Here is a 27,666-nt window from a genome sequence, read left to right as displayed (position 1 = left end):
AAGGTAAGTGTGGTTAAACCATTAGAGAGGAACTTTGGGCTGTTCCTGCCACAGTCTCACCTGCAGGAGTTTACTTGCTGGCTTCTGACTCTTCTCCTCCATCTCCCAGATGCTCCTTTCAAGAGAGGAGAGTTCCTCTGAGAGTCTAGCCAGCTGCTCCTCCCTTCTTATTGTGATCTCCTTCTCCATCTCTTCTGTTTCATTCAGCAGACGCTTTTCTTCTTCTTCCAGAAACTGGTGCAATTGTTTGAACCTCTCCAGTGTATCCTGCCTCTGACTTTCTGTTAATTTCTTCAAGAGGCAGGAAGAAAGAGGAAAAGAAGAGGCCAGAGTCTTTAGAAAGACCTTCATTAACAATGTTATGGTAAATCACTCAGGAATGGGGCTACATCATGACTTGGGACTCAACTACACTGGACTAATTAGAATGTTATATATGCATTACAAACATTTTACACCATGGGGCCCCTATAGAGTTGTGATCTGTCCCAATGAGAAATTGCACTGAGAACTAATTTGTAAAATAGCGTGTTTTATAGTGTTTTCCATATCAGTATAGATCCAGCCTTGGTCCTTCAAGTATACTTGGATCTCTTAGTAGTAATTGTGACACTTACAAGCAGGCTGTTGCTTTCTTCTTCTACTTCTGCTTCATAAGCCAGAATTTTCTCTCTCTGTTTCTTCAAATGCTCCAGGCGATCACAGATGAGTGTCTAAAGAGAAAACCAAATATCAGATTGGATTAGGACTGGGAGTGGGGACCTTCAGTATTCTACATATATTTCTATTGTGTGGTCCCCCACTATTAGATATTTATCTGATAATAGCATTATTATTACTACATTACACAGGAACCCTTTGGCAGAAGTGCAGAAAAAATGGTGCTTTAAAAAACAAGACAACATTTTAAAAAGTTGCCTTTGAAGCAGAACAAAGTATGTGTTTGTTTTTGAAAAGCACAGAGATTAGGCCCAATTTTTGATCCACATTAAGGTGCAGATTAGCAATTTATTATGTTTGCTTTATAGCCACATTGACAGCATATTCTGCACACAGACACACAGAAAGATATGAAAGTGTTGTGTTAGCAAGTGTCAAAATAACTTCCTACCTTGTATTCCTGGGCAACCTCTTCCTTGAGAACCACAGTGTGCGATTTATGTTCTGGGGATCGCTCACAAACGAAACACACCAATTCTTCATCTTCTTTGCAGAACAAGTGGAGTTTTTCCTTGTGTCTCTTACACAGATCCTTTCCCCCTTTATTTGGTGATATGAATTTTATTTTTTCCACTATATTGGCCAGCTGCCAATTGGAGCGGAAACTCCCTCTCTGCATCCGGGCTTTGCAGACGGGACACTCCAAGTCCCCCACCTGCATTGGTTCCCATGTGTCAAAATACTTTACAATGCAGTCCCGGCAGAAGTTGTGGCCACAGTCCAAGGTCACAGGGTCTGTCAGATACTCCATGCAGATGGGGCATGTGGCTTCTTCTCCCACATCCGTGGATGAGGATGAGGCCATGATAGAGGAAGAGTCTGTGGCTTTGTTGAGATGAGAGGCAGCAGGATGGGAATGAACTTAGGAGGGGAACAAGTGCCTGTAAGGTAAAAACTGTTCAGTATTAATCGTTTTCACATCCTTCCAGTAAAACTAACTGTATTTCACTTTCTTATGAAACGTATCCTCCACAATTGGTCCTGTTATACAAATTTTAAGGTGCTCGCACATAGTAGGCACACACTCACCACAGAAAACCAATCCTTCGGCCTTCAAAGAATAAGGAAATACTCCCAGAAAAACTATTTCTATTTGAGTGTATAAAATTTAGACAGTTCACAGAGCAAGAGCGAGGCCGTCTTTAGACTCGACTCCACTTGAACTGTGGGACCCCTCCATGTAGGTAGAAGGAACTTCTTGGTAAAATCATTCTTCCACAGCCCGGCAAACCTTTGTATTTTCAAATCACTGTATTTGAAAAGGGGCCAGTCTGTGTCGATAAACTCTGACACCAAGGTATTCACCATTTCCAGATTATGCTCTGGCAAGCCCCGGAAAAACATCTCTGAGTGGCAGATTTATGAACATGTTGGACAAACATAATATTCTGAGCATAGTCTGATTTACAAGTACAACCCTTTTCTGTGTCTTTTCCACAGGCAACTCCACATCCACGTCATCCCCCATGTTGGCAGAGTGCATGCAAGTCTGTCCCCATTCTGGGCCCCAAACAGTGTGTGTATGCCAATCAAACACACACAAAATGCTTGGCACTGTACCTGTATGATGACTTTCAGTGGTCCTTGGTTAAGGGCTGTACGATTTCTAAAATCTTAAAAGGTTTTGTTCTGGGTCCCCTCACTGCCTTGCAGGGCGGGGGCGGGGGCGGGAACTCTGTTGCAACAGACATCAAATATTTTCTTTGCTTTCCTCCACTGGTTCCTCCCTCCACTCATTCTTCTCTGACTGATAATGGACTTAAGGGATGCTGGGTCCCTTGATGGAGAGATGGGCAGTAAAAGTCAACACCAAATTTTTGTATAACAGTCCCACTCTGAAACTCAACTATAAAACCTAAACGGAAAATCAGTTTGGACACTCATTCATCATTTACCTACAAAACCACTTTACCCCATATGTGCCCACTTGACTGCTTCAGTCAGAGGAATTGGCACTTTTACTTGTGCCACATAATACCTGCACTGCATTTGTTAGATCTCAACCATTTAGCATGGTGGCAGCAACCCTTTGGATCTCCCTTCCTATTGATATTAAGCAGGCACCTTCACAGTTTTCATTTCAGTGCTTGCTGACAACATTCTTATTAAGGCAAGACAACCCAGATGATTAGAAAGTTTCAATGAGTTTTCATTTGTTTTAGTCTGTTCTACTGCAGTTTAAATGGTTTGTATGTTTAAAATTATAGTTTTACATATATTTTTTTTAGAGATAATTGAATTATTTTTATCGTTTTTGTAAACTGCTTTGGGTTCTTCCACAATTAGGCAGTATTTTTTGAAATAAATAAAAAGCCAAAGATATTACAAAGCAAAATACATAAAAAATGCTGAAATATATTGAGCTGTTAAAATAGCTATTAAAACAAAGCAGTCTATCAATTAAAAAAGAGCTCCACTGAAGAATTTATCATCCCCACAAATCTTCATCCTTAAAATTGCCCATTTAAAGCAAAACAGGTCACCTTTTCAGAAATGTTTCCCTGCTTCATGCATTCACTATCCAGCAGAAAGAATAATGGAGCTCCATGAAATAATCATTCAGTGGGACACAATCTCACATTCATGTGCAGGTCCACTCTCCTGGCGCTTCATCAAGAGTGGCCCAGGAATGGCACCAAGGTGACAGACAAGGACAGAGCCATTGCAGGGCTCCAAGCCCTCCTTTGGGTGCCCAGTCAACACCTCCATTGACTCCCATGGGAGCTCCTCTCCCAGAGCTAACAGCATTCCCATAGGTGCTTGACTTTCAGCTGAAAGGTGGGGGAAGGCAAGGAAGAGGAAGAGTTAAAAGGCTCTTCTATACACACTGGGAATTGAATGAAAATAGTCCTGCTTGGGCCAAGGGCAGCCTGGGTACATGCAGTGGGGTTTGGTTGTCAGATACTCACCCCCAGACTAGTTTATCTTGTGGGCAGGGAGATGGTGTGGTCGATCAAGGAAAAATTCTGGGGTTACCTTTCCTTCTTCTTCCCCCCAGCCGTTCTTTCTCCTGTCCTGCTTATGCAGGGGCAAAGGCTGTGCACTTTGTACTGCTGTGACGACAACCAGCAACTGTTCTTTTCTTCTGTTGGGAGAGCTCAGCTTTCCTCTCCCCCTCCATCTTCTCTCCTCCTAACAGAACAACCATTTGCTCACCACCTCATCTCACCCCAAACATGAACGGCTCTTTTTCAAAAAACCAAACCAAAAAGGCATTTGGCATATATTTATAATTGTATAAAACAAAGCCATGCTTTTTTCTGAACAGGTCTTTTTATCAGCTATCATAAATTTGACATTGCTTGGTTAATAAGTGATAGCTTTGAACTTTGTCTGAATGTTCCACCACACCCATTTTGTTCAGGATGCAGAAAAAGAATTCTTTTTTTTACTTCCTGCTTTGGACCCCTGGCTCTTCCCCTCCTCCTATACATAGTGCCATCAGGGAAGCACTTTAGGGCAGACCCGACCCCAGGAACCCACTTGGGGGTCACACCCACCTCTGCTTGCTGTTTGCAGATGAATTGGGGAAAAGATCTATTGGTTTTTCTGAGGATTGACATTAGTTCCTAATTCAGTGGGTTTTCCCGGGGAAAGCAGAGGGGCAAACAAGAAACTGCTTTGACCCATGCCTAGACAGCATGGGAGAAACTTCTGTCCCTGGCCTGCTACAAATCATTGTCCAGTGCAACCAGTGCTGTTTCAGTCCCATGATTGGAATTGCAATTGGAAGGGGTCCAAATCATCCAGATTTCCAGTTTCCAATTTGGGTTGAGATTCCTTGGGCTGGGCTGTTATTCTGCATTTAGGGAAGGAAGGCTATGGGGCCACTCCACCCATCCCCCAAATACTGGCTCAGGCAGCCTTAGCAGAAATCATGCCCACACACAGTGGCCACTTGATCCTTGAAGGAATCCAAGCAGATGGGACAAGTGGCTTCAGCACAGAGATCCTGGATGGGACCCCCAGAACCAGCCATGGCTGCTGTCTCACAGTGAAGGCACAGCTGACTTTCAGTTTTTCAGTTGTCAGTCTGTGGGAGTTTCCCTGTGTGCAAATGACTCGCCATCTCAGGGCTGATGTGCTTGGCTGTTGCTGTCTTTATCCTAGCAGGCCTGCACAGCTGCTTAGCGGTGTCTTGAGCAGCCTCAATTGATTTGCATTGCTTTCCATGCCTGTATTCTGTGGTAGCATGTTGTCCTTAGCGGGTGATGTGTAAATTCTTTCATGAATAATAATAATAATAATAATAATAATAATAACAATAATTTATTTGTACCCCGCCCATCTGGCTGGGTTTCCCCAGCCACTCTGGGCGGCTTCCAACAAAGATGAAAGATACACTAAAATGTCACATATTAAAAACTTCCCTGAACAGGGCTGCCTTCAGCCTCTGCTTCAAGAAAGAAGTGCTTAGCAGAGACCGCTCTCTCTTCCTGGCCTGGACATAGTAATCCCCTGCTCTGCTCTGGGATCTCATCTGGCTGAGAGCTGACTTCAGGCACCAGGCCCAACGGCCCAATGTCATGCAAACATGACATGAAAGCTGGCAACATCCACCTGCCATTTTGGAATCCCTTGAAGGTAATTGCAGCGCATAGAGACAGACAGTCAGGTCATGTATCCATAGCAGCAGCCAGAGGAGGAATGACCACTAGGAGGAGTGTCGACAGAAGAAACACCCTGGTGCACCTGCAGCAGCACAACTAGACGCCTTCATCTGCCCCAGCTGACACAAAACATGTCTCTCCTATATCGGTCTCTAAAACCACAGCAGGTGCTGCAATTTTCTGATTTGGCTTAAGATGGATGCCAGCTTTGAATATATTAAAACAGTAGGTAGAATGGGTTTTTCTTTTTCTACTATGATGCACTACAACCTCAGCCCACTTTCACCCAGAGTTGCTGTCAGCAATCATCCCTCTCCAGGACAGAATGCAAACACTCCCAGGATTTATGCATATTCCTTTTATTGTGTATTTGTGATGATTTCTACGCATGATGCTGCCTGGGAAGTCTATGCAATCCCAGTTTCAATACTATTTGTGCCCACAAAGCTTTGCAGTCTTCATAACTGGTTCTTTTCTGATCAGTCTGTGTCCTGTCATTTCCTGCTGAAATCCTATAAATTTTCATATCAGTAATGTTCTGTTGTAGGTTTTTCTTTTGGTCCTCATTTATTCCCTTACAGCCCAAGAGTGCCCCTCCAAATGGCAATAATGGGGTAACATACTGGAAGTATCACGGAATAGCTACTAAAGCAGCTGTATAGATGGTCCAGAATGAATCCATGGCTAATGCACTATTATTGCATCAATGACATCTTGCAACAAACACCGGCAAAAACCCATCAGTCTGAAGGGGCCCTTCAACAACCTGCTAGGGAGGTTTTGGAACTTTTCTTTTAGACAATTTCATTTTGGGGGCTTTCATATACCTCCCATATAACCATGCACTCTGGGCTGTTCACAAATTCAAATATAGCTGATTAAAAATCAACAACAGAAAAGCTGTACCAACACCACAATAATGTAAAAACATAAAAATCAACATAAGGTCATGAACAACACTGAAAATCAACAATAGAGAAAACAAAATAGTTACAAGAATTCAAATATATTAAACCATAATTATTAAAAGCGAGGGCAGGGGGAGGTAAATAAGATGCAGGTAATACTGAAAAGACCCTCTTTGGGGGATTATCCCACATTTAGGTTGGGAGCCACAGGAATGACGCCATGTGAATTATATAGGGCAGATATAGCCAAGTTGCTGGACTACAACTCCCATAATCTCTGAATTCAGTGAGATTTCTCTCTGAGGAAATGTGGAGATGGGGAGGCTGCATTTGCAAGGGGTTGGAAGTTGGGGCTTCACAGACAGTCTTCATATTTCCTTCCTGCCTGAGATCCACAAGACTAGGAGCTTTAGTTTCAAAGGTGGCTGGGGGAATTGTTTTCCAGTAATCTATTGATGCAATTATGTGGGCATTTTAACAACCATTGGAGGTCTGGTCATGAGAGGAAGGTGAACAACAGAACCAGGATTGCAGGGGGTGGCGGGTGAATCCTTTTGAGGAATAGGTTGTTTATAGAGATGGTTAAAGTGTTTCCCTCTCTTTAAGGACTCCACTGCAGAGGAAATTATGGGAAAGGGAAGGGAAAAGAAAATCCCAGATTTTGTTTTGTAGTTTCCTCCGAGTGTGACTGGAATGACTCCTCTCACAGGGCACCTGCAAAGATGTCAATTTTGCTCTTAACTAGAGATCCTGAGGTGGGTTTCAGATCCCCACAGAAAAAAGTAAGGGAGGAGGGTCTCCCCAGAGAACGAGGTTTCTGAGAATGTGTAGAGTTCAACTCCTGAGTCAGCATCAGAAAAAGACACACGTCCCCCTTCATAGTCCAGAGACACTTGAATCCTTTTGGGCTCCTCACTCAGGGGCAGAAGAAAGTAATCCGGGGAGGTGCAGGCCCAGTACTTGCATTCCCACTTCCCCACAGCCCAGATCCCTCCCTCAGGGCTTATGTCATATTTTAATTTCAAAGCTGATGAGATATGAAAGGGATCTAAGTGGCCTCTCATAGAATCTAAGCTCCTTCTCCTCACAGACCTTCTGGCGACCCCCAAAACCCAATATTGCTCACTTCCCACAGTGACTTCCCAGAAATGTCTGCCTGCTGTGAATCCCTCACGTCCCAACACACAAGGCCGGTCACTGAACCTCTCAGGGTTGTTGGGCAGGGCTTGAGGCTTGTCTTCCAATCTCACACTTTTCCGATCCTCAGACAGGCTGAGAATCGGGTGGGCTGTGTCTGGATCCAGAGTGACATTTCCTGTTGGGGAGAAGATGGGAAAAGTGAAGAGAGACAGAATCAGCCGAGAGGCAGAGACAGACATCCTGATCCAAGAAACACCCAGAAGAACCAAATTTCCGCTCAGATAAATGGGGCTTCCTCACTTTTCATTCAGGATTGGGACCCTCCCCTCTTTCTCCCAGACTAACCTCAGAATAAATACTTTCCCTGTGGCTTTTTAAATATTTTTTTTGCACCTTTTATTGTGTCCCTCCTGTCAATCCAGTCACCCAAGAAGCAAAACAACCCAGAAAATATTCCCTCAGCTCTTCTATCCAGTGAAGGAGAGGAGGGATGGATGGGGCAAGAGGAGAAGAGCTTTCCCTTGCTCCGAGTGATGGAGATTGAACTAGAGAGTCCTTTTTCATGTGTTTTCCCCAGCCTCCATAAACACCCTCAAAACACTGTAGGCTGCCTGTTCCTGCCTCAAATCTTCAACTGCTCTGAAGCTTCAGGACCCCACTTGTGCGTAGGAACAAAGGTTTTATCCACAAAGCACTTTGTATTTGCAGCAGTTTGCATTCCCAATTAATTTGTATAATCCAGTCTCAGTGTTTCCCCACTGTAGGTTTGGATTCACCCGATATGAAGAGAATGCAATAATGTGGGGATAACTGAGCTCCAGACCACTGCACTCAGTGCTGCTCTTGATTTATTATATTTATCTAAATTTTGTTTATATCCCATTTTAACCATCAAATTCATACAAATGTTATATCAGTCCTATCAATGTTTTTAAATGTTCACAGTGCTCTTTGAGATAGTCTATAAACTTTCAGCATTCTTTATTGAATTTCTCATCTTCTTGGTTTCTGATTCTCCCGTTCAGTCTTGCCATTTCAGCATAGTACGTGATCTTAATTATCCATTCTTCCCTGGTTGGGACCCAAACCAGAATACTTCACATGGAAACCACATTAAAAAGTGTGTGCTGAGAATGGACAGTTGCCTGTCTGTGTTTCTTGACACACTATCTGGGTTGGGAAAACAAGTGGAAGCAGTCAGCTCTGTGTGCACATGCCCTGCTGGTTATTATTATTATTATTATTATTATTATTATTAATAATAATAATAATAAATTTATTTATATACCGCCTTCCACAGCCGAAGCCAGGCTCAGAGCAGCTAACAACAATTAAAGTAAAACAGTTTACATAAAATTACAATCAATTAATTGAAATGCATTCTAAAATCAATTCAAAATCAATTTAATAGCAACCATTGGGCTAGAGTTCTATGTGGATTACCGAAGGAGGGGGTCAGACTGTGCCTTGGCCAAAGGCCTGGTGGAACAGCTCTGTCTTGCAGGCCCTGTGGAAAGATGTCAAGTCCCGCAGGGCCCTGGTCTCTTGTGACAGAGCATTCCACCAGATCGGGGCCACGGCCAAAAAAGCCCTGGCTCTGGTCGAGGCCAGCCTAACCTCCCTGAGGCCCAGGATCTCCAAGATGTTTTTATTTGAAGACCGTAAGGTCCTCCTTGGGACATACCAGGAGAGGCGTTCCTGTAGGTACGAGGGTCCTAGGCAGTATAGGGCCTTAAAGGTTAAAACCAGCACCTTAAACCTGATCCTGTACTCCACTGGGAGCCAGTGCAGCTGGTATAGCAGCTGGTGAATGTGATCCTGCAGCGAGGACCCCGTAAGGAGTCTCACCGTGGCATTCTGAACCCACTGGAGTTTCTGGGTCAGTCTCAAGGGCAGCCCCACATAGAGTGAGTTACAATAATTGTTATGTATTGAAGTTCTCACCCTGGCCACCAGAAATATCGTGTATATAGTTTTCACTCAGGTCCACGTCAGTTACTTTAGGCAGGAAACCCTGGGTTGTTGTTGCTACAATGTTGACAGCCGGCTGTCTATACAGTGGTACCTCAGGTTAAGAACTTAATTCGTTCCAGAGGTCCGTTCTTAACCTGAAACTGTTCTTAACCTGAAGCATCACTTTAGCTAATGGGGCCACCTGCTGCCACTGCACCGCCGGAGCCCGATTTCTGTTCTTATCCTGAAGCAAAGTTCTTAACCTGAAGCACTATTTCTGGGTCAGCAGAGTCTGTAACCTGAAGCATATGTAACCTGAAGCATATGTAACCCGAGGTACCACTGTAAAAGCAGGCTGGCTGAGCTGTTTGCTGTTCAGTTCTGTTCCAGCTTACAAATAAAGAGCTGCTTTGGAGAAATTGCTGTGTCATCTGCTATGTCTACCCACTATTTAACAATAATCAAGTCTGGAGGTGACCGTCGCATGGATCACCATTATGATTAGAACCAGCAAATCAGAAGATGGGGGAAATGCAATAAGACTGAAGTTGTTCTTGATAGATTAATTCAGATATTTGTGTGTGTGAACTACAGTGGTACCTTGGGTTACATATGCTTCAGGTTACATATGCTTCAGGTTACAGACTCCACTAACCCAGAAATGGTACCTTGGGTTAAGAACTTTGCTTCAGGATGAGAACAGAAATCGTGCTCCGGCGGCGCGGCAGCAGCAGGAGGCCCCATTAGCTAAAGTGGTGCTTCAGGTTAAGAACAGTTTCAGGTTAAGAACAGACGTCCAGAACGAATTAAGTACTAAACCTGAGGTACCACTGTACTTGTCTATTTGGAATGGAGCAAAACTGCCAAGTAACAGTCACGTGTCAAGTAACAGAGTGACATTTGTTGTTGGGAGAGAAATGAAGAAAAGAGAGGCAGAATCAGCCAAGAGATAGAAAGGGGGCATCCTGATCCAAGAAACACTCCAGGAACCAGAGTCCCTCTTAGATAAAAGGGGCTTCATTGCATTGCATTCAGGACTGAGTCTTACACTGAAATCAGGGGAGGGAATCAAATTAGGCAACCTTTATTTACCTTTATCTAGAAAGTTGCTGAGTTTTTTTAAGGAGATCCCTGCCCCTCGCAAAACAGATTTCTTTCCCTTGTGAGCCTCTGACATTGTTGTCTTATCACCACAATACCACCACACAAACGTTTGTTGTTCTATAGGCTATTTGACCAAAATTTATAAGATTTTGACTTTGGCAGCAGTGATCTTAAAGCTCTTTAATGTCCTGAAAACACACCTGTATTTTTATATTTAAGCATCTTGAAACAAGCTGTGCAGAAATTGAACTTGGCGGTTTTAGGACATCAAGGACAAGCTGGCTGTAGTGGGAGCCTACTGGATAGGGTTGCCATATTTAAAATAGTAAAAATGCGGTCAAAATATAGTTTAGCCACAAAGCTTTTTAAAGGAGACCCCCCCCAAAACCCTAATAATTGTTGAACCATATTGCCATCAAAGCCACAACCTTCATGCCAATGCTGCCACAGCTGACAAAGCTTTCTGAACCAGCCACGGCCAACAAAAGCCTTTAATCACAGTAATCTAAACAAGATTTGAACTCTGTTAATTCATTGTTTGTTAATAGGTTGTTTTTATTTTACATTTCTTGATGCTTATATATGGTGTATTGCAGTGGAACAATTGAAAATAAATTGTTAATTACTAATTTTTTAAAAATGTTTATTTAAAAATCTGTCAGGGACCCATGCCTAGTGAGTTCCAGAATCTATGGCGATATTGAGGGTCCCTGATGAACACAGGATTAGGCCCAAGTTGAAAAGTAGAAGCCGGCATCTCTGTGTGCAAATAAACTGTTGGTAAATAATCCGCATGATTAAAATCAACAAATTAGAAGACGAGGACAAATGCAACGGGGAACACCTACTGAGTGAATGGAGAAGACTGAAGTTGCTCCTCATAGGTAAACCCAAAAAAGTGTTTTTGGGTAAATGTAAATGTGCCATCAAATATAATGCGCACCCTAATCTTTGTGACGTAATTTGACCAGAACGGTGCGCATTACATTTGAGTAAATATGGTACAGGTACCTTGGTTTACAAACTTAATCCGTTCCGGATGTCCATTCTTAAACCAAAGCGTTCTTAAACCAAGATGTGTTTTCCCATAGTTCTGCTTCCCATGTTCTGCTTCCAATGCAAAGTTCACAAACCAAAACACCTACTTCTGGGTTTGAGCATTCGTAATCCAAGTTGTTCATAAACTAAGCTGTTCTTAAACTAAGGTACCACTGTATGTGTGTATGTGGACCACTTGTCTAATTAGAATGAAACAAAAGTGCCAATTAACAGTCAAATCACGTTTAATTTGGACAAGATCAAAGAATCCAGCAAAAGCAAAAGAGGAAGGAGAAGACTGAGGCTGCAAACACACTAACCCTCTAGGAGCACAAAAATGTATTTTTTCTTAATCCAGAAAAGTAAATGCCAGTTTGCAACATGCTAATGTCAAGCTAGATTGATTCTAGAACCTCTCATCCACAAGGGTGGATGAAGATGTGCATGTCAGAGGAAGCAGGAAAGGCAATACTTCTTTCCCCTCTCTTAGAATAACATCAAGGACAGGACAGACCACTGAGTCCCACTGAAATACCAGTCCCCAACCCCACCTTGAATTTGGTCCTTCACCCAAAATTTACCTTTCTGATGCAGTCCGAATAACAGAGCATCTGAGGAAGCAAAGAGATATAAAGTTTGAGAGCTAGACTTTTAAACCTCAAATAATTCCACAACAAAATTTTTACTTCATAACATATTTTGGACTAATATAATGTCCAGTGTAAAATCCTTGCAGCCATTCTTCATTACCTTTTATTTCCTCCATCTCAACATATAGAATGGGATTTGCAATCCAAAATTTTGAGATCTTCCTCTTCAATTCTGTTGGAAAAGTCGGTGGATTTTCAGATGTCCCCTTTTGCTCATACCTGATGGGGAAAATAAAGGCTAACCCATTCAAATCCAGAATTTCTGAGTGCAGCAAAAGAAAGGAATTGAAAGGAGGAAGGAAACTGCAGAAAGCCAAGAAGGAGAGGTAGGCAACGAGGGGAGAAGATTCCTCCTTGCTATGGACTCCAAAGCAAGACACCTGAACAGCCAAAGGAGCAGCCTCAGGTCTCTGAGTCTCCTCACTTAACATCTACTCAAATGGAGAAGTAGAATCAAGTGAGACCACCCTGCTCAGAGCTTTTCAATTTTGGCTGCATTACCTACAACATGCAAGAAAAATGTGGAGGAGAAAAAGATGGTTGCTGCTGTTGACAAAAGTGAAATGTTCCTTCTATCCTCTTATCATGAACCCAAGTGACACCTTGAAGTTACATATTGCAGCTGAGATATGTTCAGGAACATGGTAAACATGGTAAACAGCCCAACTCCTGCTCTCTTTTTTGTAGCCCCAGAGGTGAGAGGTAACTGTGTGTGACTCTTTATTGGCCAAGGGAACCGGCGTACAGCTTCTGAGTCATCTGGCCAGCATGACTAAGCCGCTTCTGGCGAACCAGAGCAGCACACGGAAACGCCGTTTACCTTCCCGTCGGAGCGGTACCTATTTATCTACTTGCACTTTGATGTGCTTTCGAACTGCTAGGTTGGCAGGAGCAGGGACCGGGCAATGGGAGCTCACCCCATCACGGGGATTCGAACCGCCGACCTTCTGATCGGCAAGTCCTAGGCTCTGTGGTTTAACCCACAGCGCCACCCGTGTCCCTAAAAGGGTTTTACTACATGCTAAAAAAACACACCCAGAATATACCTTTCTAAACTCCAAGTATTTTTGTCTTGAGGTTGGTAGGATCTTGCTGACAACTTAGATATCCTCGGCTGTTGCGCCCGAGTCCTCATAGGTTAAGCCAGATCTTTCATGAATATACAGAAGAAACATATTTTTATTTTTGTCAAAAGCCAATCCAGGCCCTTAAAGAACAACATTATAAATATTATATAAGTAAAACAAAACATGACGGGAAATAACACTAATTAGTTTGGCAATCATCTGTGGTAAAAGGCGCAGTACTGCCATAAAGTATCCTTAATTTCACCTGGGATGTCAATATAATTAATACCCCTAAAATTAATACAGTGGTACCTTGGTTTAAGAACAGCTTAGTTTATGAACAACTTGGATGAAGAACACTGCAAACCCAGAATTAGGTGTTTTGGTTTGTAAACTTTGCCTTGGAAGCAGAACATGTTCTGCTTCCTGTTGAGTGTGTTCCATTTGTAAATCGAGTCCCCCGCTGCTATGGAAAAGCACACCTTGGTTTAAGAACACTTTGGTTTAAGAATGGACTTCCGGAAAGGATTAAGTTTGTAAACCAAGGTACCACTGTAGATTATTTCCCAACTGGTAACTCAAAATCTGGCAAAGCGTGTTCTCCTTCATGGAGAGCACGGGTTGCAGTGGGGTGAACCAGACACCCCCTGTTGCTGGGCAAGTTGGTTTGGTTGGCCCAAAGTGTGATTGGATTCCTCGGGTTGCTAGGGAGAGTTTGATGTTGCCAAATTTGATTGACAGCCTGGGTTGAATATATTCCCTGCGCATAGCGTCGAGCTTTTTCTTTTTGCTGTGCACATCGGATCACCCGCCCATCCTCCCTAATTTTGGGGCGTTTGTTGCGTTTGACCTTGCTATGTCTGTCATGGTGTCATCTGCTTTTGGGGAAGGGATCTGGTAGGAATTTTGTCCATTTGGCTGATTGGCTGATGCCATTTGGTTTTTGCCTACTGTGTAGCAAATCATCACAACATGTAAGGTTGCGGTTAGGCCTTGGTTTTAGAAAAAATTAGTTGGTGGAGGGATATGGATTGGCTGTGCCTGCCCCTCCAATGCTGTTGCTTGCTTACTTCATAAAATATATATACTGTTGCTTGCTTACTTCATAAAATATATATACTGCTTGATTTTAGAAAAAACCTCAGAGTTTGTTAGACTAAAGTCCAGCAAAACAAAATTAAGTGCAACTTTTCCCCCAAAAGGCACTTTAAATACAGAGTAGGCCCCGTGTTAAAGCACCATTTATATAACATCTCCAAGAGGCAATTAGCAATTACATTTGCAACAGGCTTGGCTTTGGGAATACATTTGCAAACAAACAAACTTAATTAATTACTTTTCTACACAATTTGGGGTTTAGAATATATCTTGTTCGATCCCTCCTTCAGTTCTTTGGCCCTGATCTGTGGAGGAGGAAGTGGAGCGCCAGAAGCTCAAGGAGGGGTCCTCGGTTTACCTGTGAAGTTTCAGGGAGTGATATTAATGGAGGTGAGCAGGATCCCCTTACCTCTGCAAAGTTCTTCTAATATCCTAGAAGGGAAAAGAGGAAACTCAGAATGGAATTCACTGGATAGGTATGGATGCATCTAACAATTCTGGTTTCTCTCCATTATTTTCCAATCTTAAATTCAGTTCTTTTTTATTTTAAATGTTCCTAGGTATCCCATGTATCTTGGCCAGTGGGGGATTTGTGGATAACTGTTCCAACTGAAAGAGTTGCTTTTTCTGAGATATCCTGAACTTTAACAAAGTTAGCTAAGCAGCTTCACACTACTTAGTTAAATCAGGTACTGCCAATCCTCTCTTCTGTGGGACAGTTTGCATATTAACATTATCAACTCTGGGACACTTACATTGCCAAATAAAATTATCTATACTGTTCTGTCAGCTTTTCAATTCCCTCAAGTCAACTGAGAGAGGAAGAGTAAGAAACAAAACTAAAAAACTTGGCAGTATTGTCATTCTTATTGCACTGATCTTTGCTTTTGATAGATTTGTACTGTTGGAAGGTATTCCAAGGATTATCTAACCAAGATGATTTTAACAGATGCAGCCCTTGGCTAGTGCTTCCCCCCAACACTGCCATTCCGCGAGGGGGCCAGGGGTGTGGTGACAAGACCCCTGGCACCAGGCAGGGTGGGATCCCTGCAAGGGGGCGCCTGGCTCACACCCCCTCAAAATCATGTGCCTGAGGGGAAGAAAGCTTTGGTAGGGACTGGGAAAGCACTGCCCTGTGCCTGGAAAGAGTGCAGCAAAAGGTAGGTGTGGTTAAACCCTGAGAGAGGAACTTTGGGCTATTCCTGCCACAGTCTCACCTGCAGGAGTTGACTTGCTGGCTGCTGACTCTTCTCCTCCATCTCCCGGATGCTCCTTTCAAGAGAGGAGAGTTCCTCTGAGAGTCTAGCCAGGTGCTCCTCCCTTCTTCTTGTGATCTCCTTCTCCATCTCTTCTATCTCATTCAGCAGACGCTTTTCTTGTTCTTCCAGAAACAGGTGCAGTTGTCTGAACTTCTGCATGGTCTTTTGCCTCTCAGTTTCTGTTGATTTCTGCAAGAAGCAGGAAGAAGAAGGAAAAGAAGAGGCCAGAGTCTTTAGAAAGACATTCATTAACAATGTTATGGTAAATCACTCAGGAATGGGGCTACATCATGACTTGGGACTCAACTACACTGGACTAATAAGGTTATATATGCATTACAAACATGTTACACCAGGGGGCCCCTATAGAGTTGTGATCTGTCCCAATGAGAAATTGCACTGAGAACTAATTTGTAAAATAGTGTTTTTTATAGTGTTTTCCATATCAGTATAGATCCAGCCTTGGTCCTTCAAGTATACTTGGATCTCTTAGTAGTAATTGTGACACTTACAAGCAGGCTGTTGCTTTCTTCTCCTACTTCTGCTTCATAAGCCAGAATTTTCTCTCTCTCTCTCTTCAAATGCTCCAGGCGATCACAGATGAGTGTCTAAAGAGAAAACCAAATATCAGATTGGATTAGGACTGGGAGTGGGGACCTTCAGTATTCTACATATATTTTTATTGTGTGGTCCCCTACTATTAGATTTTTATCTGATTATTGCTCTGAGAGCTTCTAGGGTTTTTTCTGTTTGTTTGTTTTTTGCTGTACGTTTAAAATTCAAGGCTCATTTGAGAACTTTCATTCTATTACTCCTATTAACCAGCATGATTATTATTATTATTACTACTACATTACACCGGAGCCCTTTGGCACAAGTGCAGAAAAATATCCCCCTGATAAATGTTCTGGGAGCTTCTAGGATTTTTTTTTGCTGTACGTTTAAAATTCAAGAGTTGCTTGAGAACTTTCATTCTATTACGCTTATTACATAACATTATTATTACTACATTACACAGGAACCCTTTGGCACAAGTGCAGAAAAAATGGTGCTTCAAAAAACAAAATCACATTTTAAAAAGTTGACTTTGAAGCAGAACAAAATGTTTGTTTTTGAAAAGCACAGAGACTAGGCCCAATTTTTGATTACATTAAGGTGCAGATTAGCAATTTATTATGTTTGCTTCATAGCCACATTGACAGCATATTCTGCACACAGACACACAGAAAGATATGAAAGTGTTGTGTTAGTGTAGCACCCTGCTTGTGGTTAACGCTTAGCTGGAATGAAATATTCAACGCAGCAATAGAGAAATTAAAATAATAATTTATTTGTCAGACAAATAAATGATAGGCACAGTGGTGTATGGTTACCAAAGCTCTGCCCACTCCAGCCCTGATGGTCAGCACTTATATTTCCTCAGCCCAGCCCCCTTGCTCCTCCTTTGGCTGCCTCTGTCCAATCAGCCTGGTTGAAATTCCTATTGGCTGTTTGCTAGAACCAATCATAAAAGATACACCCATTTCCTATTACCTTTTATGGGAGACAAAGAGCTATATTTCCTTCTATCCATAAATGGCAGACAAGCAGCCATATAGCTTACATTTGCCTCGACAAGGCACCTTAATTACCAGATCACCTTTTGCCCTTGTTGCCCCTCCATTCCAAAATAGATGGCTAAAACAGATGGCTCATGGTCTTACATTTTGTCTTAAACAGAGATCTTGGGTTCACATTCTCACACACCATCAATGAAATAATAATCTAACATAAGAATCTAACATTTCTTACTTTCTAAATCCTTTGCATAATTACATTTAAGCCAACAAATCTCATACATTAACATAGATAGCTTTTTAGAAGAAAAGGCCTTTGCAAAGTAAAACTCTTCAGTTTACACCCCCCTTTCCCGGCCAGCTGCTTTTCCCATTAGCTCTTGCCCTTTAACCTTAGGAAAATGTGGCTAGTCTCTAACGGGAGGCACATGGTATTATTTTCTGTTAAACAATAAATCCTACTATTTACTAACTCTTAATTAGTGTTTTTGCAGCTTGATTTTATTCTGTAATATGTAGGGTCAGTGTAACCTTTGCTCCCAGCCTATAATTCCCTTTTACAACTTTTAGAATTTTGGCTCCTGCTATAAATCAGGGGGGCCCTTGTCCAGGAGGAAAACATCTGCCAAAGTCCTTAGCCAGCTGGTTTTCTGCCTGGCATGAAACATTTGCAAATCTTTAAGCTCATTTTAAAATACAGGCCTTGATCAGATGCCTCATTAGCAAGTGTCAAAATGACTTCCTACCTTGTATTCCTGGGCAACCTCATCCTTGAGAACCACAGTGTGTGATTTATGTTCTGGGGATCGCTCACAAACGAAACACACCAATTCTTCATCTTCTTTGCAGAACAAGTGGAGTTTTTCCTTGTGTCTCTTACACAGATCATTTTCCCCTTTATTTGGTGCCGTGATTTTTATTTTTTCTACTATATTGGCCAACTGCCAATTGGGGCGGAAACTCCCTCTCTGCATCCGGGCTTTGCAGACAGGACACTCCAAGTCCCCCACCTGCATTGGTTCCCATGTGTCACAATACTTTACAATGCAGTCCCGGCAGAAGTTGTGACCACAGTCCACCGTCACAGGGTCTGTCAAATATTCCTTGCAGATGGGGCATGTGGCTTCTTCTCTGATATCCGTGGATGAGGATGAGCCCATGATAGAGGAAGAGTTTGTGGCTTTGTTGAGATGAGAGGCAGGGAAATGCCTGTAAGGTAGAAACTATTCAGTATTGAGCATTTCCACACCCTTCCAGTAAAACTAACTCTGCATTTCACTTTCTTATGAAACGTATCTTCCATAATAGGTCCTCACACATTAAGGTGCTCACACATAGTAGGCACATACTCACCACAGAAAACCAATCCTTCAGCCTTCAAAAAATTAGGAAATACTCCCATAAAAACTAGAACTTGTATTTGAGTGTATAAAATTAAGACAATTCACAAAGCAAGAGTGAGGCCATCTTTAGCCTCCAGCTGAACTGTGGGACCCCTCCATGTAGGTAGAAGGAACTTCTTGGTAAAATCATTCTTCCATAACTCAGTACATAATACCTTTATACTTTCAAATCACTGTATTTGAAAAGGGGCCAGTCTATGTCAATAAACTCTGACACCAAGGTATTCACCATTTCCAAAGTACGCTCTGGCAAGCCCCGGAAAAACAATTAGCATGTATTGTTCAGATTTCTGAGTGACAGATTTATAAACATGCTGGACAAAAAGAATATTCTGAGCATGGTCTGATTTACAAGTGCAACCCTTTTATGTGTTGTTTGTGTTGTGACGTGGGGTTTGTGATTTCAGCTCTCTTGACATAATATGCTGGAGACAGTTCTCTAGTAACACTTCTTTATTAAAGCAAACAAGACTGAAGACTGAGGAGGGGAAAGCTACATTTATAGGGACAGGGGACTAGCTAGAAAGGATACATTTTGGAGGGAACAATATCAGGCAATCACAGTCCTGCCTTTTGGAGGAAACCAATAAGACAGAGGATCACACGGGAGAGAACAGCATCTTTCCTCGTTTTCTCAGCTATATCAGTAGCCGTTACAGGGGCCCCCGGAAGTGTTTCCAGCATCATTATGTGCTCCGCTGGAGCGGGATCCTCATTGCTCCCGCCAGGAAGGGGCAATCAACTCAGCGCATCAGCGTGGCACAACCGTTTCCCCGGCACATGGGTCAAGGTGTACTGGAACCCGTTCAGGAATATAGACCAACGCAACATTCTGGGGGAGAGAATTTGTGGCGTTTGTTTGTTCGGGTTGAACAACCCTAACAGTGGTTTGTGGTCCGTTTCAATGGAGAAATGGCGACCGTACACATAATCATGGAACTTTTTGATTCCTGCCACAATTGCAAGTTCCTCTTTGTCAATTTGAGCATAGTTGCACTCCGTGGGCGACAACGTACGGGAATAGAAAGAGATGGGCTTTTCCGACCCATCCGGTTCCCTATGACTTAGCACCGCCCCCAGGCCGTATTGAGAGGCATCACATGCCAGGACCAGAGGCTTTGACTCGTCATAATGAGCAAGGACGCTCCTGCTACTCAGCATTCCTCGCAAGGAGTCAAAAGCCTTCTGCTGCTCCTGCCCCCATCGCCACACATTCTTTTTCTGCAACAGTCTATGTAATGGTTCAGCTACCGAAGCTTTCTGGGGTAAGAACGAATGATAAAAGTTAATAAGTCCCAGGAATGACTGCAACTCCGTCTTGTTCTGTGGTCGTGGTGCCTCGATGATGGCCTTAATCTTAGCATCTGTGGGGTGGATGCCTGATGCATCAATTTTAAACCCCAAGAAATCCACAGCTGGCACCCCAAAACTGCATTTTATCTTTTTCATTTGCAACCCCACCTCCTTGAACTTGAGCAACACTGCACGGACACGCGCAACCAGTTCCTGTAGGTCTTTTCCAGCAATCAAAACGTCATCAAAAAATGGAAAGACCCCCGGCAGACCTCTTAACAGGCGTTCCATGAGCCCTTGAAAAATCCCTGGGGCCACACAAACTCCAAATTGTAATCTGTTAACTCTGAAAGCCCCTTTATGTGTGACAATAGTCTGTGCTTCCGCAGATTGTGGGGTTACTGGCAGCTGTTGGTAAGCTTGTGCCAGGTCAATTTTGGTGAACACCTTGCCCCCAGCCAGTTTAGCCAACAGATGTGATACGACTGGAATGGGGTATGAGTTTCCCCTGAGTGCCTTATGGATAGTACATTTGTAATCTGCACAGATCCTGACTTCCCCATTTGCTTTAAGGGGCGTGACGATTGGAGTCTCCCACTTAGCAGAGTCCACGGGTGAGAGAACTCCCTGCTTGACCAATTTATCCAGCTCTGCTTCGATCTTGGGTTGCAGTGCAAATGGCACTCGCCTTGGTTTGAGTCGGATTGGGGCCACCCCAGGGTCCAACTCAAAGTCAACTGGGGGCCCTTTATAACAACCCAGTTTTCCATTAAAGAGACCAGCAAATTCTTTGCATAATGCCTCGCTCATCTCAGGGCAGGTTTGGATTGAATTAAGCCCTGATATACTCAGTCCCAGGGCGGGGAACCAGTCAGTGCCCAGGAGACTGGGGCGACTGCCCTTCGCAATCACCAGTTTGAGTACAGCCTGTTTGTCCCGGAACTGAACTCTCACGGCACACATTCCCATAACATGGATGCGGCCCGCTGAGTATGACTGCAAGGTTGCCGGGAAGGGCTCCAGAGGGGGCAACTTACCCCTGGGGAAGAATGTCCTCGCGGTCTGGTCCGACACGATAGTGAATCCAGATCCGGAGTCCACCTCCATGTCGCACTGCTGACCCTCAATCTTCACCTTGACGTGTGCCTTGCCTTGCACTGGGAACTGCACGACCCTCCCGTTGATCTCCGTTACGTAGTGGCAGTCCTTTAGAAAATGGGTTGCTGTGGGCGGTCTGCGATGCTCCAGTCTAGGTGCTCCTGTCGCTCCCAACGCCGCCGATCTACAGACCCTGGCGATGTGACCTGTCTTCCCGCACGTCCGGCACATAGCATCCCGGAAACGACAACTCTTCCGCTCATGGTTTCCGCCACAACCTGGACACCTGCCTCGGTGATCTTTGTGCACTGTGCAGGCCTGACACACTGACTCGACCCCACGGACTGGGCTCTGGCTCGGAGTAGCCTCTAGCTCGTCCATGGCATGCGCAACTTCTATCTGTGGCTTAGGGGCCTTGCGACTGGCATCAAGCTCCTCTCTTTCATAATTCTCCGTGGCGGTGGCCTCCTTCAAGGCTGAAGCAAGGGTAACCTCTTCTTTAGCCACGATGCGTCTTCTGGCTTTCTTGCTGCTCAGACCACCGATAAACCGATCCAGGAGAGTCTCTTCCAGATTTTGGAAGTCGCAGTGCTGAGCGAGCTTCCGCAGTTCAGCTAGAAATGCAGATACAGACTCCCCAGCACACTGCTGCCTCTTATGAAACTCCATCCGCCGGGCCATCTTGGTCTCAGTAGGCGCCAAGTGGCTTGTTAGGCAGGCAAGAATATCTTTGAGAGATGTCTCACTTAGCTTCGCTGGAGCAAGCAATGCCTTGGCCAGCTTGAAGGTCTCAGACCCACAGTAGCTCAGGAATGTGGCCCTTCTTTTGCTGGCATCGGTGATCCCTTGAGCCACTGCGAAGAACTCGAAGCGTTCGACGTAGTCTTCCCACGTGTGGGGCTCTGATGGCTGGAAGGGCTCCAATACCCTTGAACTCTCCATTGTCCTGTGGCAGGGTCATCTTCTCAGCTGGCCAGTGAGTCTTGTTCTTAGCTCTGGACTCTGAGGCAGGGCTGCGTTTAACCGCTCCTCAGCATTCCGGATCCCATCCTCGTCGCCAGTTGTTGTGACGTGGGGTTTGTGATTTCAGCTCTCTTGACATAATATGCTGGAGACAGTTCTCTAGTAACACTTCTTTATTAAAGCAAACAAGACTGAAGACTGAGGAGGGGAAAGCTACATTTATAGGGACAGGGGACTAGCTAGAAAGGATACATTTTGGAGGGAACAATATCAGGCAATCACAGTCCTGCCTTTTGGAGGAAACCAATAAGACAGAGGATCCAAATACAGCAGCTTAAATGAACCAATAGTAGCTGTACCCTCTGGAACCAAAAGGCAGTTACTTTACCCTAATGCAAATACAGACAATAATAATACAGATATAAAATCCTTTGACTCAATACACAACAGTTTGTACAGGCAACTCCCCGTCCACGTCACTCCCCATGTTGGCAGAGTGCATACAAGTCTGTCCCTATTCTGGGCCCCAAACAGTGTATGCACGTTCACACGCCAATCAAACACACACAAAATGCTTGGTGCTGTACCTGTATGATGACTTTCGGTGGTCCTTGGTTAAGGGCTGTACAATTTCTAAAATCTAAACTTTCTAAAAAGTTTTGTTCTGGGTCCCCTCACTTCCTTACAGGGCGGGGGTGGGAGAGGGAGGACTCTGTTGCAACAGACATCAAATATTTTCTTTGCTTTCCTCCACTGGTTCCTCCCTCCACTCATTCTTCTCTGATGATAATGGACTTAAGGGATCCTGGGTCCCTTGACAGAGAGCTGGGCTTTAAAAGTCAACCCCAAATTTTTGTATAACAGTCCCACTGCCTGAAACTGTAAAACTCAAATGAAAAATTAGTTTGCACATTCATTCATCATTGACCTACAAGATCACCTAACCCCATATGTGCCCACTTGACTGCTTCGATTGGAGGAATTGGCACTTTTACTGGTGCCACATAACACCTGCCCCACATCTGTCAGAACTCTATCATTTAGTGTGGTGGCACCAAAACATTGGAACTCCCTTCCTATTGACCAGAGTCTTCTTTTCAGTGCCTTGTTTAGACAAGACAACCCAGATGATTAGAAAGTTTCTATGGCTTTTCATTTGTTTTAGTCTATTCTACTGCAGTCTAAACTTTCTGTATGTTTTAAATTATAGTTTAATTGAATTGTTTCTTATCTTTTTCATTAACTGCTTTGAGGTTCTTCTACAATCAGGAAGTATTTTGTTAAATAAATAAAAAATCTGTAGCCAAAGTCATTACGAAGTAAAATATATAAAAAATTATGAAACACGTTGAGCAGTTAAAATAACTATTAAAACAAGGCAGTCAAATGAAAATGTGCTCCACTGAAGAATTGAACTTATCATCCCCACAAACCTTCCTCCTTGAAATTGCCAAGGTAAAGCAAAACAGGTCACCTATTCAGAAATGTTTGCCTGCTTCATGTATTCACTATCCAGCAGAAAGAATAATGGAGCTCCATGAAATATGGAGAGGTCCCTCAATCATTGAGTGGGACATAATCTCATGTTCATGTGTAGGTCCACTTTCCTGGCGCTGCATCAAGAGTGGCCCAGGAATGGCACCAAGGTGACAGACAAGGACAGAAGCAATTGCAGGGCTCCAAGCCCTCCTTTGGGTGCCCAGCCAAGACCTCCATTGACACCCATGGGAGCTCCTCTCCCAGAGCTAACAGCATTCCCATAGGTGCTTGACTTCCATCTGAATGGTGGGGGAAGGCAAGGAAGAGGAACGGTTAAAAGGCTCTTCTATACGCATTGGGAATTGAATGAAAATAGACCTGCTTGGGCCAAGGGCAGCCTGGGAACATACAGTGGGGTTTGGTTGTCAGATACTCACCCCCAGAATAGCTTCTCTTGTGGGCAGGGAGATGGTGTGATCAATCAAGAAGAAGTTCTGGGGTTACCTTTCCTTCTTCTTCCCAGCTGTTCCTGCTCCTGTCTCCTTCCCCTTTCTTTAGGGAGGGGCAAAGGGTGTGCACTTTGTACAGCTGTGACAACAACCAACAACTGTTCTTTTCTTCTGCTGGCAGAGCTCAGCTTCCTTCTCCCCTCCATCTTCCCTCCTCCTAACAGAACACCCATTTGCTCACCACCTCATCTCACCCCAAACATGAACGGCTCTTTTTCAAAAAGAATAAGAAAAAACAGGCCTTTGGCATATATTTATAATTGTATAAAACAATGCCATGCCCCCTCCCCAAGCAGGTCTTTTTCTCAGATATCATAAATGTGGCATTGCTTGGTTAATAAGTGACAGCTTTGAACTTTGTATGAATGTTCCTCCACACCCATTTTGTTCAGGATGCAGAAAAAGAATTCTTTTTTTTACTTCCTGCTTTGGACCCCTGGCTCTTCCCCTCCTCCTATCCATAGTGCCATCAGGGAAGCACCTTAGGGCAGACTCGGCCCCAGGGACCCACTTGGGGGTCACACTCACCTCTGCTTGCTGTTTGCAGCTGAATTGGGAAAAAGATCTATTGGTTTTTCTGAGGATTGACATTTATTCCTAATTCAGTGGGTTTTCCCAGGGAAAGCAGAGGGGCAAACAAGAAACTGCTTTGACCCATGCCTAGAAAGCATGGGAGAAACTTCTTTCCCAAGCCTGCTGTAAATCATTGGACAGTGCTGTTTCAGTCCCATGATGGGGTCTGAATCCCGATTGGAAGGGTGGACTGTTTCTCTGCATTGAGGGCAGGAAGGCTATGGGGCCACCTACCCCCCAAATACTAGCTCAAGCAGCCTCGGGAGAAATCGTGCCCACACACAGTGGTTACATGATCCTTATAGTAATCCAGGCAGATGGGACAAGTGGCTTCAGCATAGAGATCCTGGACGGGACCCCCAGAACCAGCCATGGCTGCTGCCTCACAGTGAAGGCACAGCTGACTTTCACTTTTTCAGTTCTCAGTCTGTGGGTGTTTCCCTGTCTGCAAATGACTCACCATCTCAGGGCTGATGTGCTTGGCTGTTGCTGTTTTTTATCCTAGCAGGCCTGCACAGCTGCTTAGTGGTGTCTTGAGCAGCCTCAATTGATTTGCATTGCTTTCCATGCTTGTACACTGTGGTAGCATGCTATCCTTAGTGAGTGATGTGTAAATTCTTTCATGAATGAATAAGAGAACGCAAATCACTGACCTTGTGAGGGAGCAGCCTCTGCTTCAAGAAAGAAGCGCTTAGCAGAGACCGCTCTCTCTTCCTGGCCTGGACATAGTAATCCCCTGCTCTGCTCTGGGATCTCATCTGGCAGGGAGATGACTTCAGGCACCAGGCCCACTGGCAGACCAACTCTGTGTTTCAAAGATGTCTGCAAATATGACACGAAGGCTGACAACATCAACCCGGCATTTTGGAATCCCTTGCAGGTGATTGCAGTGCCTAGAGACAGACAGGTCATGTATTCACAGCAGCAGCCAGAGGAGGAATGACTGCTAGGAGGAGCACAGAGAGATGAAATGCCCTGGTTCATCAGCCGCCTTCATCTGCCCTAGCTGACACAAAACATGTCTCTACTGCATCAGTCTCTACAGCCACAACAGGCGCTGCAATCTTCCAACAAGCTTGACCACACCCAGAGACGCACTCCTCCATTGCCTCCCAAGAAAGATGGATGCCAGCTTTGAATATATTAAAACAGTGGGTAGAATGGCATGAAACAAGGCTGCATATTGGCTCCCACACTCTTCAACTTGTACAAAATGATATGGTGCCACCCCTAGCACTGGCGCAATCCCCGGCCCCATCAATTAGCAATAGGAAAATATCTTGTCTGCTGTATGCCGATGATGTGGTCTCCTATCACTCTCCTGATTAGGTCTTAAAAATCTGCTTACAGCGTTTAGCATGTATTGCAAGTGGGAAGACCTTGTCGTGAATTACCTGAAGACCAAAATTATGGTCTTTGGGAAGCGTAGTCCCAGATTCAAATGGAAAATGGATCAGCAGAATCTGGAGCAAACACGCTCCTTCAGATATCTGGGAGTTCTCTTCACTGAGACGCTATCATGGAAGGGGCACATTGAGGCTATGAAACTCAAAGTGCAGAAAGCTTGTGGGGCATTAATTGAATTCTATTTTACGGTGGGTGGCCAGTTACTAGAACCTGTGCTGAAAATCTTTGCCAGCAAAGTGGTTTCCCAGATGCTCCATGGAGTAGCGATATGGGGCATGGACCTAAAGGCTAACAAAGCCTTAGAAATAGTGCAGAACAAATTCCTCAGGAAAGTGCTCTCGCTCCCCAACGGGACCCCAGCTGCTCTTCTTCGTGCTGAAGCTGACGTGACAACAATACAGGCTAGAATTGATTCCCTGTGCCTAAATTATGTGAAAAGACTTCAATCTCTTTTGGAGGAGAGATTCCCCGCTATGTCTTACGCAGAACGGGAGCAGACCAAATGCTGGAAGGCTGGCATCCAACGCCCCTTGTCCCAATATCAATTACAAGATCTTCAGGTGACCACAAAGGTGGATAAGAGGCAGTTAAGAGAGTTGTCTCTTTGGGTCCCATGCAGAAAGGGATCTAACCATGATTGCTTTTTCCAAGAGCTCACCATGGTTCCCACTTATCAAAACGGAGCATGCCCGAGCCAGATACCTGACAAAGCTCCCACTTGCCGTACTAAGAATCGCTTTTACAAAAGTACGATTCCAATCGATGCCCTCGGTGGTGTTGGATGGACGGTACAGCAAAGTACATTACGAAGAGAGACTCTGTCTGTGTGGACAACCCTGCGTCGAGGACCTGTGCCATTATTTATTGCAGTGCCCGTTATATATAGACCCAAGAGACCAATTTATAAACCCCCTGTTTACGAATAGAACACATTTGAATAGGGTGGAAAGGATAAAATGGCTGCTGAGCGACACCGATGACTTTGTTACTTATAAAGTAGAACTCTCTGCGCTGGCAGCTAAGAAAGGAGTGCTGTGATCACCAATAGTCAGCATGGATTTCTGAAAAATATGTCATGTCAGACTAACCTGATCTCATTTTTTGACAGAATTACAAGCCTGGTAGATGAAGGGAACGCAGTGGATGTAGCCTACCTTGATTTCAGCAAGGCATTTGACAAGGTGCCCCATGATATTCTTGTAAAGAAGCTGGTAAAATGCGGTCTTGACTATGCTACCACTCAGTGGATTTGTAACTGGCTGACTGACCGAACCCAAAGGGTGCTCATCAATGGTTCCTCTTCATCCTGGAGAAGAGTGACTAGTGGGGTGCCACAGGGTTCTGTCTTAGGCCTGGTCTTATTCAACATCTTTATCAACGACTTGGATGATGGACTCAAGGGCATCCTGATCAAATTTGCAGATGACACCAAACTGGGAGGGGTGGCTAACACCCCAGAGGACAGGATCACACTTCAAAACGACCTTGACAGATTAGAGAACTGGGCCAAAACAAACAAGATGAATTTTAACAGGGAGAAATGTAAAGTATTGCACTTGGGCAAAAAAAATGAGAGGCACAAATACAAGATGGGTGACACCTGGCTTGAGAGCAGTACATGTGAAAAGGATCTAGGAGTCTTGGTTGACCACAAACTTGACATGAGCCAACAGTGTGACGCGGCAGCTAAAAAAGCCAATGCAATTCTGGGCTGCATCAATAGGAGTATAGCATCTAGATCAAGGGAAGTAATAGTGCCACTGTATTCTGCTCTGGTCAGACCTCACCTGGAGTACTGTGTCCAGTTCTGGGCACCACAGTTCAAGAAGGACACTGAC

At 44.2% G+C, this 27,666-nt stretch overlaps 2 protein-coding genes across 3 annotated transcripts in view; both read right to left on the bottom strand.

Moving 5' to 3' along the window:
- Positions 1-3,289, bottom strand: part of LOC308465302 (uncharacterized protein) — a 51,365-nt gene extending 48,076 nt beyond the window's left edge. The window contains exons 1-4 of the mRNA XM_080985146.1: positions 2,281-3,289; positions 1,112-1,601; positions 618-713; positions 61-291 (exon numbers count right to left, since the gene is read on the bottom strand). Of these exons, the coding sequence (XP_080841272.1) occupies positions 61-291; positions 618-713; positions 1,112-1,525 (741 nt within the window). The 5' untranslated portion in view covers positions 1,526-1,601; positions 2,281-3,289. The remainder of the gene's footprint in view (positions 1-60; positions 292-617; positions 714-1,111; positions 1,602-2,280) is intronic.
- A 2,384-nt stretch (positions 3,290-5,673) lies between these two features.
- On the bottom strand, positions 5,674-24,001 carry LOC308469760 (tripartite motif-containing protein 10-like). 2 transcript variants are annotated; one of them, XM_080992677.1, is made up of 8 exons: positions 23,777-24,001; positions 17,850-18,312; positions 16,060-16,155; positions 15,506-15,736; positions 14,698-14,720; positions 12,224-12,342; positions 12,055-12,084; positions 5,674-7,553 (listed from the first exon to the last, which is right to left on the bottom strand). In XM_080992677.1, the coding sequence occupies exons 2-8, from the start codon at positions 18,261-18,263 to the stop codon at positions 6,976-6,978; spliced, it is 1,491 nt and encodes a 496-aa protein (XP_080848803.1). In that variant the 5' UTR covers positions 18,264-18,312; positions 23,777-24,001; the 3' UTR covers positions 5,674-6,975. The 2 variants fall into 2 exon arrangements, with proteins under 2 accessions (XP_080848803.1, XP_080848804.1); XM_080992678.1 differs by lacking the exon at positions 23,777-24,001 and adding an exon at positions 20,837-20,855.
- Between the last annotated feature and the right edge of the window lie 3,665 nt (positions 24,002-27,666).

This window comes from Podarcis pityusensis (assembly GCF_964106645.2).
Source record: "Podarcis pityusensis genome assembly, chromosome: 2".
NCBI lineage: Eukaryota > Metazoa > Chordata > Lepidosauria > Squamata > Lacertidae > Podarcis > Podarcis pityusensis.
This window is presented reverse-complemented; position numbering and strand designations above follow the sequence as displayed.